At 42.2% G+C, this 18,373-nt stretch overlaps 1 protein-coding gene across 2 annotated transcripts; it reads left to right on the top strand.

Moving 5' to 3' along the window:
- Positions 1–109: 109 nt before the first annotated feature.
- Positions 110–18,159, top strand: DNAL1 (dynein axonemal light chain 1). 2 transcript variants are annotated; one of them, XM_050898275.1, is made up of 8 exons: positions 110–154; positions 2,994–3,032; positions 6,033–6,142; positions 6,814–6,869; positions 12,786–12,841; positions 14,704–14,830; positions 15,295–15,387; positions 17,826–18,159. In XM_050898275.1, exons 1-8 carry the CDS (start codon positions 152–154, stop codon positions 17,870–17,872), a joined length of 531 nt encoding a protein of 176 aa, XP_050754232.1. In that variant the 5' UTR covers positions 110–151; the 3' UTR covers positions 17,873–18,159. The 2 variants fall into 2 exon arrangements, with proteins under 2 accessions (XP_050754232.1, XP_050754230.1); XM_050898273.1 differs by having other exon boundaries at positions 15,241–15,387.
- The last annotated feature ends 214 nt before the right edge of the window (positions 18,160–18,373 follow it).

The following is an 18,373-nucleotide window of genomic DNA, read 5'->3' as shown; positions in this document are numbered from 1 at the left end:
ATGGGACTTTCTCTGTGGCAGCGCATCTCTATGATCGCCAGGTGTGGTTGCCTTCGTGCTCGCCCCCCCTACCCCGACGTGTCCGTGGCGCTGCGCATGCGCGGGAGGCGGCAGTGCCATAGCAACCGGAGCGTTAACGGTAGCAACGGCAATGGTGGGTCCCTTCAGTGCTGACGCGGGCGCCTGGCGGGGAGGGCGCTGGGCCTGCAGGGGTGGCGGCCGGCCTAGCGGCTGCTGGGGAGGCCGGGGGCTTGGGAAGAGGCTGAGCCGGGGCGTCCCTGGGACCTGGCGGCGCGGCGGCGGGGGGGGGGGGACACGACGACCGGGGCCTGCTCCGGGATGGTGGGGGCTGGTGCCGCTCCCCAGGCGCGGCGAGGCGGAAGGGGCCGGGGGTTATGTGAGCGGCGTCCCCTCAGGGCTGCCCCCAAGCAGTCGCCGGGGGCCGGCTGTGGCAGTGCCGCCGCCCCGGTGCTGCGTGAGCGGCAGCGCGGAGCCGAGCCCTTCGCGGCCCGAGCTCCTCCGAGCTGGCCCCTGGCGCCGAGCAGCCCGGGCACGGCGTAAGCTGGCCAGAAGGCAGCCCAGTGCGCGGGGCGTTGGCTAAGGCGGGGGAGTTGTGGCCTCTTACTGTGCCTTGGAAAAGGGGGATTTCAGGGATAGATCAAAGTAGCGGGGAGTCTGGGATGCCATCATATAAAAACCTGAGTTAGTACCTGTTTTTTAAGGCAGTAGTATCTGCGATTACTACAGCAATTAGCTCTGTATCTGTTGCTGTGCAATTCTGACTTGCTCTATTTAACATATAAATAAATGTTTGCAAATGAAGGCAAAGTGTCACTGTTCTACTTTTTCTTGGGGGTCTGAATTTTGTAAATACTCTGTGTCCAACAGCCGTGTTTGGGGGGAAAAATATTTGTTACAACTTTTGTGTATACAAGGATGGGTTCTTTTCCCCTTAAGGTATTATGTTTCTTGTTCCTGCCATGTTGATGGTGACTCTTCAGGGTGACAATTTCAGCTGTTGATCACTTGGCATTTTGAATATTTTAAGTAATACGACTTTCTTTAGTCTAAATGCCTGTAGGAAATTGTTCAATATACAAGTAGAGGAACCCTGGAAATAGGCTTCGTAGAGGGAGGTTTCCCTTAAGTAACCTCCTGTGGCAGAAGATATTATGATTTATCTACAGAAATTTCAAGTGCACTTCAAAGCAAACAAAATCCCTGGTACGTGTTCTCCAGATAACCCACGGTGCAGATTTTCATTTTTCCACCAGATCGGATATTACAACGGGAGAGACAAGTCAGCAGAGGTCAGGGAACAAGCTGCTCCTTGTGCTCACATAGATCACTAGCTTTAAAGCCCAATCCGTTTTTAGGCATGAGTTTGAAACAGAAGCAGGCACTGGTCATATAAATCCGTTTCTGTCTTCAACATGAGTGACCGAGATCACATACCCGAATGCCATAACGATTGGGTACCATAATTATGAAAAATGCAATGAAGTTCCTGTCCAAAAAACCTGATTAACTGGAAGCCAGCTGTTTTTTCTGGTGCACTGGTAGCTGTGAATCGGGTTTCATGAGGCTGTCGGAGTGGAAACTAGGGACGTGATAATCTGAACAGGGGGAGGTCGCGTGGGTGTTTATCTGCAGCAGACACCGAGGAGATACTGCCATGGCTCAAGTTTGCCAGGTCATCTACAATGGGACCTAGAGCTAGCTATCACATGGTATAGACAGGATTAAAACGAATGCCCGTCAGTGGGCGGAAGCAGCTGGAACATCTGAGGATGCTCAGTGATATATGTCTAAATGAAGGTATATATTGATATTTGAGATGCATGCTCAGACTCCTTGGTATTGCTGGGTCTTAGACTGTTGCTGGGTGTTCAGTGGCTGTAGCCATTATTTATATGCAGCTGCCTTAACTGTTGTCTTTCACTGTTGGGTCCAGAGTTTCCAGGGGTCTAGGGTAAAGTACCCAGCACTAAAGCTCTGTGACCGAGGTGATTGCCTGTAAGATTTTGGGTGGAAGGTAGTTTGTTGGTTTTAACTTTTACTGTTGTTTTTCTGATATCTGATTACCTGAAAGGCTGCTTCTATCCACATGTGGTAGTGCTACACTTAAGAGCAATAGAGATGCCCAAATTAGAGTCCTCCTGTTTTTGTAGAAAGGAGTCTGTTGATCAGGTTTTGTGAAAGATTGGTTTCTGAAACCTTTTTAATCCAAAAGACATCTTGGAATATGTTTAATGTTTGTGATATATCAGAGTTTCTCTATATACTACTGTTTTGGATATCGTCATGTGTTTTTGATAAGACTCTGATTTGAGGCAGAAAAGTTGGAGTTAGTGACAACAGAAAGTTGGTCAGTGGGTCAGTCCTTAAAAAGCCTTGTACAGCAGCTCTCAGATTTTTCCTAACTGAATAATACATGTCTTCACATCGCATGATGTGACTTGACATAAAACGATTGGAGAAAAACAAATATAAACAATGCAGATTGCTCTTGATTTTTGGCAAGATGTACTTTATTTTCCTCAGTGAATCTTAAGAGGCTGTATCATTCTGTCTACTCATAGACTTGCTCTCAGACAGGAAGTTGCTAATGCACAGTAATAGAAAGTGTGGGATTTTAAGAGCATTAGACCATATTTTTCAGTGCAGTAACTTCTTATGTCTTTGAATTGAATTGAATTTCACCAGCAAAGCTAACAAGCAGTGTCCCAAACCCGTGCTCCAGACGGGGCAGAGAGTAAGATCAGGAAGATAATGTCCTCGCATGAAGCCAATTGATTGCTTCTGAAAATGCTACCAAGTACCCCAGAAAATAAAATTACGGGACACTGAGGGGTTCCAGCTTCTTAGACTCAGCTGGAGGAAGATAATACAGGAAAGTGGTAGAAGGAGGTAGACAAGCAGGATAGGTTTGCAGTGAACAAGCCAACTAAAAATTTGCAATGAATATTCATTTAAATTTGTTTCATTTTTAGGCAAAAGCAACAACTATCAAAGAAGCTCTAGCCAAATGGGTAAGTACTAGAACAGTACCTAGCTGCTTTGCAGTACCCCGTGGCATGGGGTTTGACTGTATTCAGCTAAATTTGTTTTTCAAACATTGTAAGAAATGTGTTTGCTTGAAACGTCTGCTATAGGAAGTTTCACAAAGTAAAAATTTTTTTATTATTATTATTGACATATAATACATTCTGTTGGACTTTCTGTGTGTTCTTGTTAAATTGATATGGCTGGTAAAGATGAGTCTGTTTTGCTTTCTTGCCTTGTTCTGCTGAATATGCATTGATAGAAGGCCTGAGGCTACGAAGAGATTTAAAGTTGGGGATGTTTTATGTTTTAATTATGCTCTGTTCATTTTACCTGAGGGTAGTCTTTCCCACAGAATAAACAAGTATGAAATTCTCACTGTACTGAAGTCAGCAAAACTTGTACTATTGTCTTTTAACATATTGTCCCTCATATTGTGCAAAGCTTAACTCAGAATGAGTTTCTTGCTTGTTTTTCTTCTTAAAGTACTGTGTTGATACAGACAGTCAATTGGGGTGGTGACTGACCTGGTCTTGGAGCCTTCTAGAAAGCTGTTTATTGAGAAGGATGAGGATGTAATTCCAAATGATGATGTAGGATGCTCTGGGGTCAGGTTCACAGTCCAGTAAAACCAGTGAGAATCCTTCCCCAGTCTCAGTGATTTTTAGATTAGGGCACAGATGTGCCGTTCGGTATACATGCACTCTCCTGCTAATTCTGGCCAGCTGCTAGAGCAAGAGTTTATAAGTGTTTTGGTCTCTAGAAGATCTCGATGTGAGGCAGTGTGGTCAGGTACAGTTGAAAGCCAGAAGACCTGTACCATCAGCTCAAGGTACTAGTCTGTAATTGAAGACTACTTCCTTTTTGAATTTTATCATTGTTTAGTACCTTCAGTGTTTCAGGTTTTTTTCAGTTATGTTGATATTTCCCACAAACTTCACTCCTGCTCTCCTAATAAGAACTAGAATGCAACAACTTGCGGACATTAGCATTACTAGAGGTGTGAACTGAGTGTTAAAAACCTTTACTTTTCCTCCCTCACTCTTTCTGCCCTCTAAAACCTCAACTCCATGTTTCCTATTAAAGATTTATTTTCCATTTGCTACTCTGTCACATGTCTCTTAGACATAATAGACCTGTGTCAGTGAGTTTCCATTAATGTTAGGCATGAAGTGCTGAATTTGCTTTTCTGTTCATGTTATTGGGGGTGGGTCTAAATCTTCTTTTACTGCTCCTAATCTGGGTCCATGTGACTTGTAAAATTGGATTTGGTGTTGTGTTGCATTCCGGGTGTTTTTCTTCCCTTTGGCATAAGCGTTTACCTTTGCCCTCCAGTCAGGGTGACATTAGTTAAATCAAAGCGACTTTAACTTTAAATCAAAGCAACTTTAAATCAAAGCAACTTTAACTTAGCAAACATGTAACCTGTTCTTAAAAAAGTGTCTGTTCTACCTGCGGTTTCTCTGTGGCTTATTGTGGTCATTCAGCTGGCCTTTATTCCAGAATTGCGTGGCAATCAGGATGAATTTTCTTCCTGCAGGTGCTCACTGCTGGCCACAGTTTGTGTTGGAAGCTCTCTCCCTTTCATGTTTTTAAGAAAAAATGTATTTTTATTTGTTGGTATAAACGGTATAAACTGAGTATAAATGCAAATAGATACAGTGTAGTTCTTAGAAAAGAAAATGGAAGTTTCACATTTATATAGTGACTTAGTTTGAACACTCAACATATTCTAGCAAAACATCTGACATGCTTATTTGCTAAATCGCTAATTATGAGTAAAAATATTATCACACTGAATTTGGACAGAAACTGGAATGTAAGTAAATGCACTAGGCAACATGCAAATTTTTTATTAAATTAAGTTGCCTGAAGTATTTTGGGTACATAAGAGAGAAAATAATGTTATCAAAACCTGATCTTGTGCTATGGGATTCTTAAAGACTTCTGGGATGCAATTCATTTCATTACAAAGTAGCCATATAAACCAGGCCAGACCTCAGCTATCTCACTTTTCAGTAGCTGCATAAAAATGGGGGAGAAAACAAGAGTGCTTGTTTTGAAAGCGCCGAGTAGATTTGTCCTTTGTTAATGGACCTCCAGTCCTCCCACTGAACACTAATTGACAAAATGCTCCCTTTGTGCTGTCAGGGAGGCAGCTGTCAAAACTGGTGGTACTACCTAAATAGATACTTGTTCCAAGTGTTTAATCAATAATTACCATCGCTTCAGAATTTTAAAAGATTTAATAGACTATATTTTTTAATAAAACCAAATGCTGAAGTTATGGCCATTTTTCTAAAGCTCTGAACTTTATAAAGTATTTAATCTAGAAAATTATCAACCTAGGTTGTAAATAGGAAATTTGTCTTTTGCTGTATTCTCTAAAGTGTGAAATCCTCCCCTGCTCTTTTTTAATGGCTAATTAGAAGTTTGGTTTTTTTAGATTCTTAACTCTGTTAATCTGTTGAGGTTCTCCCCCAAAATGCACTCCCCTGTGTTCAGTTTGTGTTGTGAGTTAGGCATTAATTCTGAGTTTTCTGGGTGAAATGGGAAGGAGATTTTTCTGTCAGAGCTTTTAAGAATCTGCTTCTGCTACCGACTGGCCCTAGCTGAGGCTCCCATATGTCAGTCTCCATGCAAGTACCTTCATTCAGAGTTTTAAACCTCCATCTATTCTCCATTTCTTTACGGCAGAGGACCCCTTAATTAAATTGCTGAAGTGTAACACAACTTCTAAAAAAAGCATATGTAATGCATAAGTTCTTTTGATATCTTGAAAATAAGCTAGCCTTCCCCTCTTTATGCTACGCCAGCAGGAATCTTCATAAACAGTATTCAAAATGCTTTCTCTTTTCAGTAATATCTTTTAGTAGTATATTGGAATTACTTCTATAGTAAGTACTTTTATAGTCATTTTTTAGTGTAGTAAGTTTTAGTAATTGCATGTAGCAGTGACCCTCTTCTTCACCTTCTCTTTTCTTTAGGAAGAAAAAAATGGCCAGAAGGCTTCAGAGGCAAAGGAGGTGAAATTGTACGGTCAGATTCCTCCTGTAGAGAGGATGGATGAATCTCTCTCCGCGCTTGTTAACTGCGAGTAAGTTCAGTTAAAAACAAATTGGAAACCAAATATTCTCTTCTCTTTATATTAATTTGCAGTTTTTCTGCTGTCCACTGTGCAAATATGTATTTACTATGTTTAAGTGTGGCCTTCAAAGCAGCAGCTTTCTCTTCTTTTTTCTCAGCTGAGCTTCTCTTTCCACACACAGTTCCTTTTTTTAATTCAAAGATCCCTGTCACTTAACTGAGAAGATGTTAGAGCAGATTCTGTATTGATATTTGTCCCCAGAAAAATTATATACTGTTTATCAGTATATAATTACAGGTCCGTGTTTGGAGTCTATCAACTAACTGGCACATTTATGATCCATTCCAAAATTTATGCAAAATAAAGGAGACTTAAGCAGGACTTCCAGAAAGAGATTAGAGCCATTTCAGAAATAAACGTCCATGCATTTGGTAAGGCTAGGCATAAAAAGATAATCCAGTATGTCATGTGAATAACTCATGGTACTTTCCCAGAAGCTAAATAAAGTTGCAGAAGTCCTGATGGTTTGAGGATATTTTGAGTCTGTTTATGCATCCAGTTAGTTCACCATCTAATGAGAGAACAGACACTTATTTCTAATGCAATGGTGTTTGGACATGGGACTCTTCTGATATAGTGATCCCTTGTATACTGTAAATTGATTATTCTTGCTTTTAAAGGAAACTATCGCTGTCTACAAACTGCATTGAAAGAATCGCCAACTTGAACAGCCTAAGTAAGTGACAAGCCAGTGATCGATTATGTTTGTTTTCTAGTTGCTTGGATAGGACATATACCATAATTTGTTATATGTGTCCAGCTTTACACCTATTCTTATCCTTTTTAATTCCTTCCTCTTAAAAAATTACAAGTGACCTTTAAAATTATCAGTCTTACTGGAGAATGCATGTTTAGCAGTAATGGCGTATTAAAGCATGTATCCCTGCACTAGCCTTGGCAGTTGTCTCACTGTTCAGGTTTAACAAAAAAAAACCCCAATCCATTCAGAGAGCACCTTTGTACCCGCCAGTGGGCCTAGCTGTGATATTCAACACCTAATCAGTTCTAGAGTGATTTAATGGCCAATTTCCACGCTCGTGATGGAGACAGTCTGCAGTTCAACAAATCCGTAATTGTGGTATTGGTTGGAGTGAGATTGGAGTGTTGTAGACCTGGATGGAAAAATGTCATTCCACTTTGCAGAGGATGGGATATACTTGGTTTGATTTTGTTCGTACTTGAAAGGGGTGTGCCATCTGCCTAGAAGTGCAACTGAACTTTTATTTCTTGGGCAGATGTGTATGAAACCTTGAAACTCATTGGGTTACTGACTTTGGGACAGAAGTCTTAATGGTCTGTCCTCAAGACTTTGACTCTGTGGCATGAGGCTGGCAAAGAGCTGCAGGTTTTGGGCTGGAGCTTCCAGGCTTTTCTGTCTCCATCAAATTGCCAGGTGGACAGACAAGGAACCTGGAATCCCATGCTCTCCAACTACACACCAATGGGGCTGTCAAAGAGCTTGATGAACTTACTTGTTTTCATAATATGCTCAGACTTCAACAAATTTGCAAATACTAATCAGGGAAAAAATATTCCAGTAGTCTTTCCAAATAACTGTACTGTAATATTTCAATTTGAGTAACTCTATCATGAGCAAAAAATAATTAGGCAGTTATATATAAAAGTGAAATTTTTTAGTGGGATAAAACATTAAAAGCCTTTAAAGCATCTTAAATATTTATATTAATAAAATGTAGAATCAAAACATCCAGTCTGTACCAAATATTTGATCCTAAAGCCAGACAAACTAGAACTACGTGGTTTGTCTCTTAAAGGTACAGAATATGAGGAACTCACCGTCTCTATTGGCTTCTGTGAAAGAGAGAGAAAGCAGTGCTTATAGCTATGAAAAACAAACCACTAATTATTACATACTTGCTTTTGCTTATTGCAGAGAGGAAGCTGAGACATCTTTTTAAGCATCTACACTCTTTTCAGATGAAAAAGATTACTATTAATGTATATACCTGATATTGTGGTTGAGTAGATAATTCTGTGTAAAGGATCACACCTCTGTATCTGTACATGTGAGGAAGATGTTTTAGATGACAGAAACAAGTGTTATTTTTGTGTTTTAGAAAGTGTAAATGTTCCATGAGGGAGATCTTTCTTCCTTTAAAATATAGAATATCTCAGAACAAGAGCAATAAAAAACAGTAACAGCAGCTAGAAACAATTTTAAGGCATGGTTTTTTAAGCAATCTGTCATTTTTGTATTTGTAAGTAACCTTTCATTTCTTACAAATTTCAAAAGCCAGTGCAAACTTATAATTTATAAAATGTGAGTTACAGAGAGAACAGCTGGCTAGACGAAAAGGCCATCTCCCAGTGCTCTACCCTGTGGATGGGGATCCTTAGGGATATTCTGGAGAATATTAGCTGTAGTAGGCTTTAGACTTACTGATTATGATTCTTCATTTTTTGAGCATGGTCATGTATTAAGCTGTTGTGTTTAAAAAGAAAAAGAATTCTCGTTGTACCTCAACTTTTTAATGAAAACTAATCTACCTGTTTTAGAATATTTGCCAGGTGTGCTTTTATCAGGTATGGTTTCATCCCTGCATTTCTTGAGACAGAATATACCACTATCTATTTTAGATCAGCCTTGAATCTTTATCTGTAGCAATGTCTAGCCACTGCATGTGCTGTCTATGGAGTGTCTGTTGCTACTTGGGTGGAACTTTGATTAGTCTTGCCATTAATTATTGTACAATGTATTTTCAATCATTATGCATACAAGAGCCAAACAAGATCATTAAGTATTTAATCCTTAATGTGTTTAAGAAGAGGTGTTAAAACATTCATGAAAGGTATAGGTCCAAAGTTAACCCAGCTACATGCTGCCAACTCAGTTTGCTTATTTACACCTGCAAGAAAGCTTGTGTGAAAAATGAAAATGAGTTATACAAAAAGAAAGACTGCTATTTTGTGATAGCTTTGAATTACACTAGTATTATACTAAACCCCAGCAAGAACAGCTCACTTGGAAAGGAGTTTTGTCTAGGTGCTAGACTAATCATAGAATCATAGAATGGTTTGGGTCGGAAGGGATCATCTAGTTTTAGTGGTCCACCCATCAAATCCACGTCTGTCCAATTTAGAGACAAGGATGTGGTGCGGGACAGTGTCAAATGCTTTGCACAAGTCCAGGTGGCTGACATCAGTTGCTCTTCCCTTATCCACCAATGCTGTAACCCTGTCGTAGAAGGCCGCCAAATTTGTCAGGCACGATTTGCCCTTAGTGAAGCCATGTTGGCTGTCACCAGTCACCTCCTTATTTTCCATGTGCCGTAGCCTAGTTTCCAGGAGGATCCGCTCCGTGATCTTGCCAGGCACAGAGGTGAAACTGATTGGCCAGTAGTTCCCCGGATCTTCCTTTTTTCCCTTTTTAAAAATGGGGGTTATGTTTCCCCTTTTCCAGTCAGTGGGAACTTCACCGGACTGCCACGACTTCTCAAATATGATGGATAGTGGCTTAGCCACTTCATTTGCCAGTTCTCTCAGGACCCATGGATGCATCTCATCATGTCCCATGGACTTGTGCACGTTCAGGTTCCTTAGATGGTCTCGAACCTGATCTTCTACAGTGGGCAGTTCTTCATTCTCCCAGTCCCTGCCTTTGCCTTCTGTGACTTGGGCGGTGTGGCTGGAGCACTTGCTGGTGAAGACTGAGGCAAAAAAGTCATTGAGTACCTCAGCCTTCTCCATATCCCGGGTAAGCAGCTCTCCCATTTCGTTCTGGAGAGGGCCCACATTTTCCCTAGTCTTCCTTTTATCACTGACATACCTATAGAAGCTTTCCGTGTTGCCCTTGACGTCCTTGGCCAGATTTAATTCTGTCAGGGCTTTAACTTTCCTCACCTGATCGCTGGCTGCTTGGACAATTTCTCTGTATTCCTCCCAGGCTACTTGTCCTTGCTTCCACCCTCTGTAGGCTTCCTTTTTGTGTTCGAGTTTGTCCAGGAGCTCCTTGGTTGTCCATGCAGGCCTCCTGGTGGTTTTGCCTGACTTCCTCTTTGTTGGGATGCATAGCTCCTGAGCTTGGAGGAGGTGATCCTTGAATATTAACCAGCTTTCTTGGGCCTCTCTTCCCTCCAGGGCTTTATCCGATGGTAGTCTACCAAGCAGATCCCTGAAGAAGCCAAAGTCCGCTCTCCTGAAGTCCAGGGTAGTGAGCTTGCTGTGCGCCCTCCTCGCTGCCATAAGGATCTTGAACTCCACCATTTCATGATCACTGCAGCCAAGGCTGCCCTTGAGCTTCACATTCCCCACCAGTCCCTCCTTGTTGGTGAGAACAAGGTCCAGCATAGCACCTCTCCTCATTGGCTCCTTTATCACTTGGAGAAGGAAGTTGTCATCAACACATTCCAGGAGCCTCCTGAATTGCTTGTGCCTGCCATGTTGTCCCTCCAACAGATATCAGGGTGGTTGAAGTCCCCCATGAGGACCAGGGCTTGTGAACACGAGGCTGCTCCTATCTGTTTATAAAGGGTCTCATCCGCTCGGTCTTCCTGGTCAGGTGGCCTGTAGCAGACCCCCACTATAATGGCACCTGTCCCTGCCCTCCCTTTAATCCTGACCCATAAGCTCTTGGTTGGCTCCTCATCCATCCCCAGGCAGAGCTCCATGCACTCCAGCTGGTCACTGACATAGAGGGCAACACCCTCTCCTTGTCTCCCCTGCCTGTCCTTCGTAAAGAGCCTGTATCCTTCCATTCCAACACTCCAATCACAGGAGCCATCACACCATGTCTCTGTGATGCCAATAAGATCGTAGACCTGCAGGCGTGTGCACGTCTCTAACTCTTCTTGTTTATTCCCTGTGCTACATGCGTTTGCATAGAGGCATTTAAGTTGGGCCCCCAGTGAAGATGACTTACTGGCTGGAGTGGCTGGAATTCCTTTGTGCTGCTCTTCAGGTGCTCTCCTGCTGACCTGTGATCCCTCTCCAGGCTCTGGGCATCTATTACTGGCACTGGCATCAAACTGGTAGGAGTAGGATGGATTGAGGTTCCCCTCCCCTGGCAGCTTTAGTTTAAAGCCCTCTTCACCAGGTTGGCAAGCCTATGACAGAAGATGCTCTTTCCCCTTCTCTGACAGATGGACCCCATCAGCCCCCAGTAGACCAGGTTTCTCAAACTGAGTCCCATGGTCTAAGTAGCCAAACCCCTGGCTGTGGCACCAGTCCTGTAACCATTTGTTGATTCGCCAGATTCGACTGGCCCTTTCAAACCCCTTCCCTTTGACCAGGAGGATTGATGAAAAAACTACCTGCGCTCCAGAGTCCCTTACCGGGACTCCCAGGGGTCTGTAATCCTTCTTGATATGCCTCAGACTGCTCCTGGCTGTATCGCTGGTGCCCATGTGAAACAACAGCAGCGGATAATAGCAGTGGACTGTACAAGGCTTGGTAGTCTCTCGGTGATGTCCCTGATACGAGCCCCTGGTAAGCAGCACACCTCTCTAGAGAGTGTGTCAGGTCGGCAGATGGGTGCCTTTGTACCTCTCAGAAGAGAGTCGCCTACTGCTATCGCCCGTTGCCTTTTCTTAGTTGCGCTGGTTGTTATACGGGGAGCAGATCAGGCTGCCTTAGCTCCAGTGTCTCTCCTGATGTGACGGGTCTTTCCTCCTCAGTCTGCAGAGTGATGAAGCGGTTCTGCAACGGCACCTCAGGCTTCAAGGGAAGTCTCTTCCTCCTGCAGGTCCTTGCCATTGCAAGCTTCCATTCTTCTGCATTATTGGCCTCCCTCCCTTCTGTGTGTGCCGGTGGGGGAGTTTTTGGCTGTTTGGCCGTGGGCTGTGGGTCCACTACAGGCTGTGCTTGGAACCAGCTATCTAACTCCTTCTCAGCCTCCGTGATGTTACGTAGCCTTCTCACCACCTCCTGCAGCTCAGCCACCTGCTGCAGGAGGTCCTCCACCTGGGCACACCTTTTGCAGGCAGGTCTGCTGCCTGTCCCTGCCCCAGGAGAAAGGTCAAGGCACTTGACCTTGACTTGACTGCAGTCTGAGGTCTGCACTGCAGCCTCTCCCTTCAGCAGCTCCGTCTGGGTGGAGGCATTGGCCACCACTGGGGTAGATGGTGTAGACCCCCCCAGCCGGAGCTGCAGTCTTTGCTCTCTAAGTTGAAATGTCTCTCATCAGACTTCTGTAAGGCAGCTTTATATGCTGCCTCTATTATAGAAATCAAATCTGCTGCCTTAAAATAAGAATGGAACAGCTTTTGCCTGGAGAAGAAGGGGTATGAACTATGTAAGATCAAAACTAGCAAGTTAGCAGTTAGAGTTCAGGTGCAAGGTGAAATAATAATTTTTATTCAGTATTTATCTGGACTGAATTTCAACTAGGTAACCTACACATGAGCAGTGCTGTATTCATGAGTGTGTTTCTGAGCTGTCCACTGTATCCATTCCTGATGATCTGTGTAGGTCAGGAGGTTTTGTTTCTGTTAAGTCATTCTTTCTTAAGACAGCCTGTTCAGAGTGCAGTTTGTTTTTAAGTAGAATATGGCATTTTACCTGACTTACAGCATCTTCTTATATTAAAAAAACCCCCCACATTTATTAACAAGAAACTTTCTTTTATCTATTACAGAAAATTTGAGGATTCTGTCTTTGGGAAGAAATAACATAAAGAACTTGAATGGATTGGTATGCACTTCTTAGTATCAATTCTTCACTAACAAAATGGAGTGCTGTCTAGAATGTGGGATAATTTCCCTGTGTTCATAAAAGTCTTTGCTGAATTTACGTTATTGCCTAACCATTTATTTTCTCCTTTCACTATGATCTGTTCACCCTCTTACACATTGCTTCTGCATTTTCAGATAGTCTTTCTCTTTTTTTTGTTTAAACACTCTTCATGTTTGGAGATTCTTCAGGGCTAATTTACTACATAGAAGGATTTTAGAAAGACAGATTTTGTTGTCTTTGTCAAAGATGAGCAGAACTTTTATTTGAAAACTGCTGTCTGTAAAGCCCTTTAAATTCCACTGGCTTTACATGAAAATAATTCCTACAGACTTTTTGCATGAGGAATTTTCTGCCTGAAGATACTTAGGCTATGCTTCTTTACTACAAACATTGGCAGTCCTATGAACACACACTTCGTGAGAGTCTGTCCTTTTTATGTTAACTGGCACCTGGAGCAATATGGCTTTAGGGGAGAAGATGGTGGCAGGACTAAATCTACCAGGTAGGGGAAAATTTGTTGAGGAAAAAATTGGATCAATTTTTTTATGTTTGAATTAAGGGCAGAAGAACTTTTTTTCAGTCAACTTTTTTTTAATGTATATAGAAATTCTTTTCTTCCTCAAGAGAGACTGTATGTTTCTCCCACAGAATGTTTCTCTTCAGAGCTATTCCCACCTTCAGAGATGCCATCTCTCTTAAGTGTGAAATGCAGAGTCAATGTGTAATGGGTGGTTTAAAGAACCTCTCTTCTGAGAGAATTATGAAAGCAACTTCTGGCCAACAGATACAAAACATACATGCACCTGAAATGAATCATTCCCTCATATTGTATAAAACCCCTTCTAAAGTAGTTGTTGAATTGCATTCACTTCATGTATACTTGCAGTGCACAAGCAGCCAAATTTGCCTCCTCTGCCCCTATGCCTTAAGAGCAACTACTCCGGCCAGCTATTCTTTGTCCTATTCTAATACTGTGATTTCTGTCCTCCTAAATATAGTTCAGATCCTTTGCTCTTAATTCCTCTGAGTATTTGTTATGCATAATTAGGGACCTGCCTAAAAGGAAATGAGGACCAATATACCTTAGTATTTTCTCACATGAGGTGACCTGTAGGGGGTTGTCATGGTTTAACCCCAGCCAGCAACTAAGCACCACGCAGCCGCTTCCCCCTTCCCCCTCCCAGTGGGGTGAGGAGGAGGAAAGAGGGGAAAAAAAAGTAAAACTCGTGGGTTGAGATAAGAACAGTTTAATAACTAAAGTAAAAGATAATACTAACAATAGTAATAACGAAATATAATAATAATAATAGTAATGAAAAGGAATATAACAAAAAAGGAGGGGGAGGAAGGGAAAAAACAAACAAACAAACAAAAAAAACCCACCAGCGATGCACAATGCAATTGCTCACCACCTGCTGACCGATGCCCAGTTAGTTCCCGAGCCACGATCCGTGCCACCCGGCCAACTCCCCCCAGTTTATATACTGGGCATGACATTCCATGGTATGGAATACCCCTTTGGCTAGTTCAGGTCAGCTGCCCCGGCTCTGCTCCCTCCCAGCTTCTTGCATACCTGCTTGCTGGCAGAGCATGGGAAACTGAAAAGTCCTTGGCTTAAGATAAGCGCTACTTAGCAACAACTAAAACATCGGAGTGTTATCAACATCGTTCTCACACTAAATCCAAAACACAGCACTGTACCAGCTACTAAAAAGAAAGTTAACTCTGTCCCAGCCGAAACCAGGACAGGGGTGAACAGAGAATCTGAAGAATAAGGAAGATATACTTCTGCTTACCTGAGTAGTCCTGTCATTTTCCAGGAGGCAGTTGCAGATACTTTAGAGGAGCTGTGGATCTCATACAACTTCATTGAGAAACTGAGGGGTATCCGTGTAATGAAGAAGCTGAAGGTTCTTTATATGTCAAATAATTTGGTGAAAGACTGGGGTAAGCCACGCCTCTCTCTTCTGTAACTTCTCCTGTAGTATGGTGAATGCATGAGTTAAGTCACCGAGTAAAAAATAGTTCTGTATGTTACAGGGCTTTAAGTCTCACTGATAAGCCTGCAGATATGCACAGAATCCCTAAATATCCACTCATGCAAAAGAGTAAAAATAGTTAGAATATTGAATTTAACTTCTAAGCCCAATGGAGTTTGTTCTTTGAGTCATCTTTCTCAGACTTCTTTTAAAATGCATGCCTGTTCTTCAACCTGATACCAGTTCAGGCCCAAGCAATCCCTATCCTGTTGTATCCCATGCTATTTATGTTTGCGCTGAGTTTGAAAGGAACGTGTGGTGCAGATGTACTTTCCATGTTCCACAATCTGGTTGGTGTTTTCACCTTTGTGGTTGCAGCAGAGTTTGTGAGACTGGCAGAGCTGCCATTACTAGAGGATCTGGTGTTTGTAGGCAATCCACTACAAGAGAAATACGCCTCTGATCAGAAGAACAATTGGATTGAAGAAGCAACCAAACGGGTACCCAAGCTGAAAAAGCTGGATGGTGAGTTTGGGGCATGAGGCAATTGGTGTGAGTTAACAGCTTAATATAAAGACAACCACAGGGAAATTAATCATAACCTCAGAAATTCATCTGTGTGCCCATGTAATTAATATTCCTCCCTTGTCTCTTTGGAGTTATTCAGAAGTAGTTATTCAGATTCTGGCTGCAGGATCTTCTGAGACTGTTTGATGGATTTTGGACTGTTAAATCCAAGTGGTCTTGCAGCCTACAGTTGGGCTTTACTCTTGAAGTTATCCAGTCAAATAGTTTTAGCATATAACTAATAGGGAACTGAAAGTTTTAGCATTAAATAAGTTAACAAGGCTTTCATCTGCCAAGTTTTCCCAGCAAATTTGATTTACAGTTTTCCCAACAAAAGAGGGTGACATGGGGGAATGGGGTTAGACAGGGATATGCTCTTGTTTTGCTTCTGGTGCAAGGGCAAGTTTTCACAACTTCATGCAAGTTTCCTAAATGCTTGAATATCCCCCTCTCATCACTGCAGTAAGCCTCAATTTGTGAGCTGTCCTCTCCTTTCTAAGTCGCTGATACGAAAATATATTAAAGCATGTCCTGATTAGTGACTAAAAGTGAGCTAATTTTAAAATCTACTTTTAAATATGTTAATTTCTGTTAATGGAGATGTTAGCTGTTCACTATTATCCCCTGTTTACTAAAGCAACGAAGAGGAGAGCAGGACTGGTAACACTAATAAAGAGTCAGAGTAGCAGCAGGGAAGGTACGAGTGTAGGGATGGAGGCAAGAGGACAGCTTCATTACAGGGAGCAATAGATGGGAAATTGAAGCCAGATCAACTGAAGTAATAAGAATTATTAGGAAGTGGAAGCCTGGTGAGAGAAGTGTGCTGCTATGACGGATGGCCTGCGGTAGTCCATTTGCTGTTGTAGTAGGAAACATTTTGAGAGTGAAACAAAAAATGGAATAGGGCAAATATCTGACCAGGCAAAGAGTAACCTTGTTAGTCTAAGGTTAGACCCTTAGTTCCTTAAGCATTTCTGCAGCCTGGAGCAATGGACAGCTCTGAATTAGGCAGGTACGTTTCTTATGCAACGTAGAAAGAGAGGATGATAGTTAAGAATGGAAACCACGAAAACTAGAATGTTGAGCAAAAGAGATGTCAGAAATGCTGTAACTGGCCGTAAGGTTCTTGCTGTTACGCTGTCCCAGGATCCTGTTATGCTTATGTACTATATGTGAGATGATTAATATAGGGACTTCAAAATTATTGAAATGGTTGAAGATGTTCTGGACAAAAATAAGCACTGAAGGTCTCTTTCAGCAGGTAGGTGTCTCCTTTCCTGTCTCCTGTGCCAGGAACCCTGCTCAGCAGTTAGGTGCCTAAAGCACAACAGAAACCAGGCTCTAGTGGTTTTACTTTCTGTTTCCTACCTGTGAAAAAAGAAACACAGCACCCCAATCTTACAGTAATCAAAGGGCTCTCACCACAAAGCCTCACCATAGTTCAAGTCTCTGCCTCAAGCTGAGCAAAGCATCAGTGTGACCCAGTTCCCATTACCCAGGTGACAGTGCAGGTGAATGGACATATACCTTCACGCCCTGCTGTTCTTGTACTAGTTATTTAGGCGTGTATTCGATTGTGTTACTTCAGTGTGCTGTGAGCTTACCTGTACTATTGGGGTTTGCTACTGTGGGGAAAATTTATAACTTGATAAATCTTTTTTGGGGCTATTAGCATTTCAGCTTATTTTGAATTCATGAACACATCACTATGAGGTGGTGTGAACCCTGCAGACTGCCACAGTCTGAGGTGCCCTTGCTCAACATGACAGTTAAAAAGTGATTTTTTTTTTTAAAGTACCCAAGGGGTGGGTATAGACTATGACGCTACTGTGCAGTGCAGCTTTATTCCATGACGTCCAAGTTATCCCTAAGAGATGTGACCATATTGCTTCTTGGATCCACATTAATATAATTGTATTGTGTAGCCTGGACATCCTAGTTAGGTATCAGTGAGGAGGTATCCCATACTAACTTGGTCATGTATGTTGTGGAAATAGCAGCACAAAGTAGGGGCCCAACAAGAGAAGGGTGATGTGCTAGATGGTTGTTAGCAGTTGAATTGACATGGTGCATCTCCGAGTGACGAAGTTAGGCTGATCTTTGCAGGTCCTGCTTTAGTACCTTTTTTATTCCCTGTTACCCGAGAAGTTGGAAAAACATCCAACAGAAGATCTCATCAGTTGAAGGCTTTTCTAGTTAAGAGCAATTCAGGTATGGAGAAGTTCATGTCAGTTAGAAGCAGTGGCAGGATATACAACTCTTTCCTCTTTCTGCCAGTCCAACTCTTTCCAACAGTCCAGATTAGCTTTCAGGTATATCAGCATTAACTACCTCTTTCTCTGCATAATCTGTTCATAAATCTTTGCAGATTTTTTTTCTCTCTTTTTTTCTCTTAGGTATCCTAGTTATTAAACAAGAAGAAGATGAAGAAGGAGCAAACTGATGACACTTTCTTGTTGGGTATTTAATTATTTAAGTAACTCCAGATAGCTCAGCACATAGAACTTTTATATAAAATGTTTGTTTTGAAGAAGATCTTTGGGCAATTTTTAAAAGACCAGCTTATCTCCACAGTCTCTCACCCAAAGAGTTAGTTACCAAAATTTGGGCACACCAATTTTGTCAAGCTTATGACACCTTCTGTAGAGACCAGTGGAGACGAGTTTATCTGCTGTTTGGCTAGCAAGAGATCTTTACCTAAACTAATACATAGCTATTTTTAATCCCTGATTAGTGGTGCGTGTTGTTCACTCTTGGGTTATAATAGAACCATTTTAGCTTGTTAGGTGCAGCTGGCCAACTTTATCATTGGAAACACTGAGGCCAAAAGAACAATGTTGTGGTTTAGAGACACATTACAGGCTTTGTTGTGTTTAATTTTGTCATGGGAATCCCTCAATATTTTAAATATGCGCATTTGCCTTTTCATCCCCTTAACTGTTAT

The sequence above is a fragment of the Gymnogyps californianus genome, chromosome 5, assembly GCF_018139145.2.
Source record: "Gymnogyps californianus isolate 813 chromosome 5, ASM1813914v2, whole genome shotgun sequence".
In the NCBI taxonomy this organism is placed as follows: domain Eukaryota; kingdom Metazoa; phylum Chordata; class Aves; order Accipitriformes; family Cathartidae; genus Gymnogyps; species Gymnogyps californianus.
The sequence above is the reverse complement of the archived record's forward strand: the minus strand, read 5'-3'. Positions and strand labels throughout refer to the sequence as shown.

Excerpts from the sequence above, each read along its gene's own strand:
- DNAL1 (XM_050898273.1), top strand. Across the intron at positions 6,870-12,785 it reads CGCCAACTTGAACAGCCTAA|AAAATTTGAGGATTCTGTCT; the intron begins GTAAGTGACAAG and ends TATCTATTACAG. Across the intron at positions 15,388-17,825 it reads CAAGCTGAAAAAGCTGGATG|GTATCCTAGTTATTAAACAA; the intron begins GTGAGTTTGGGG and ends TTTTTCTCTTAG.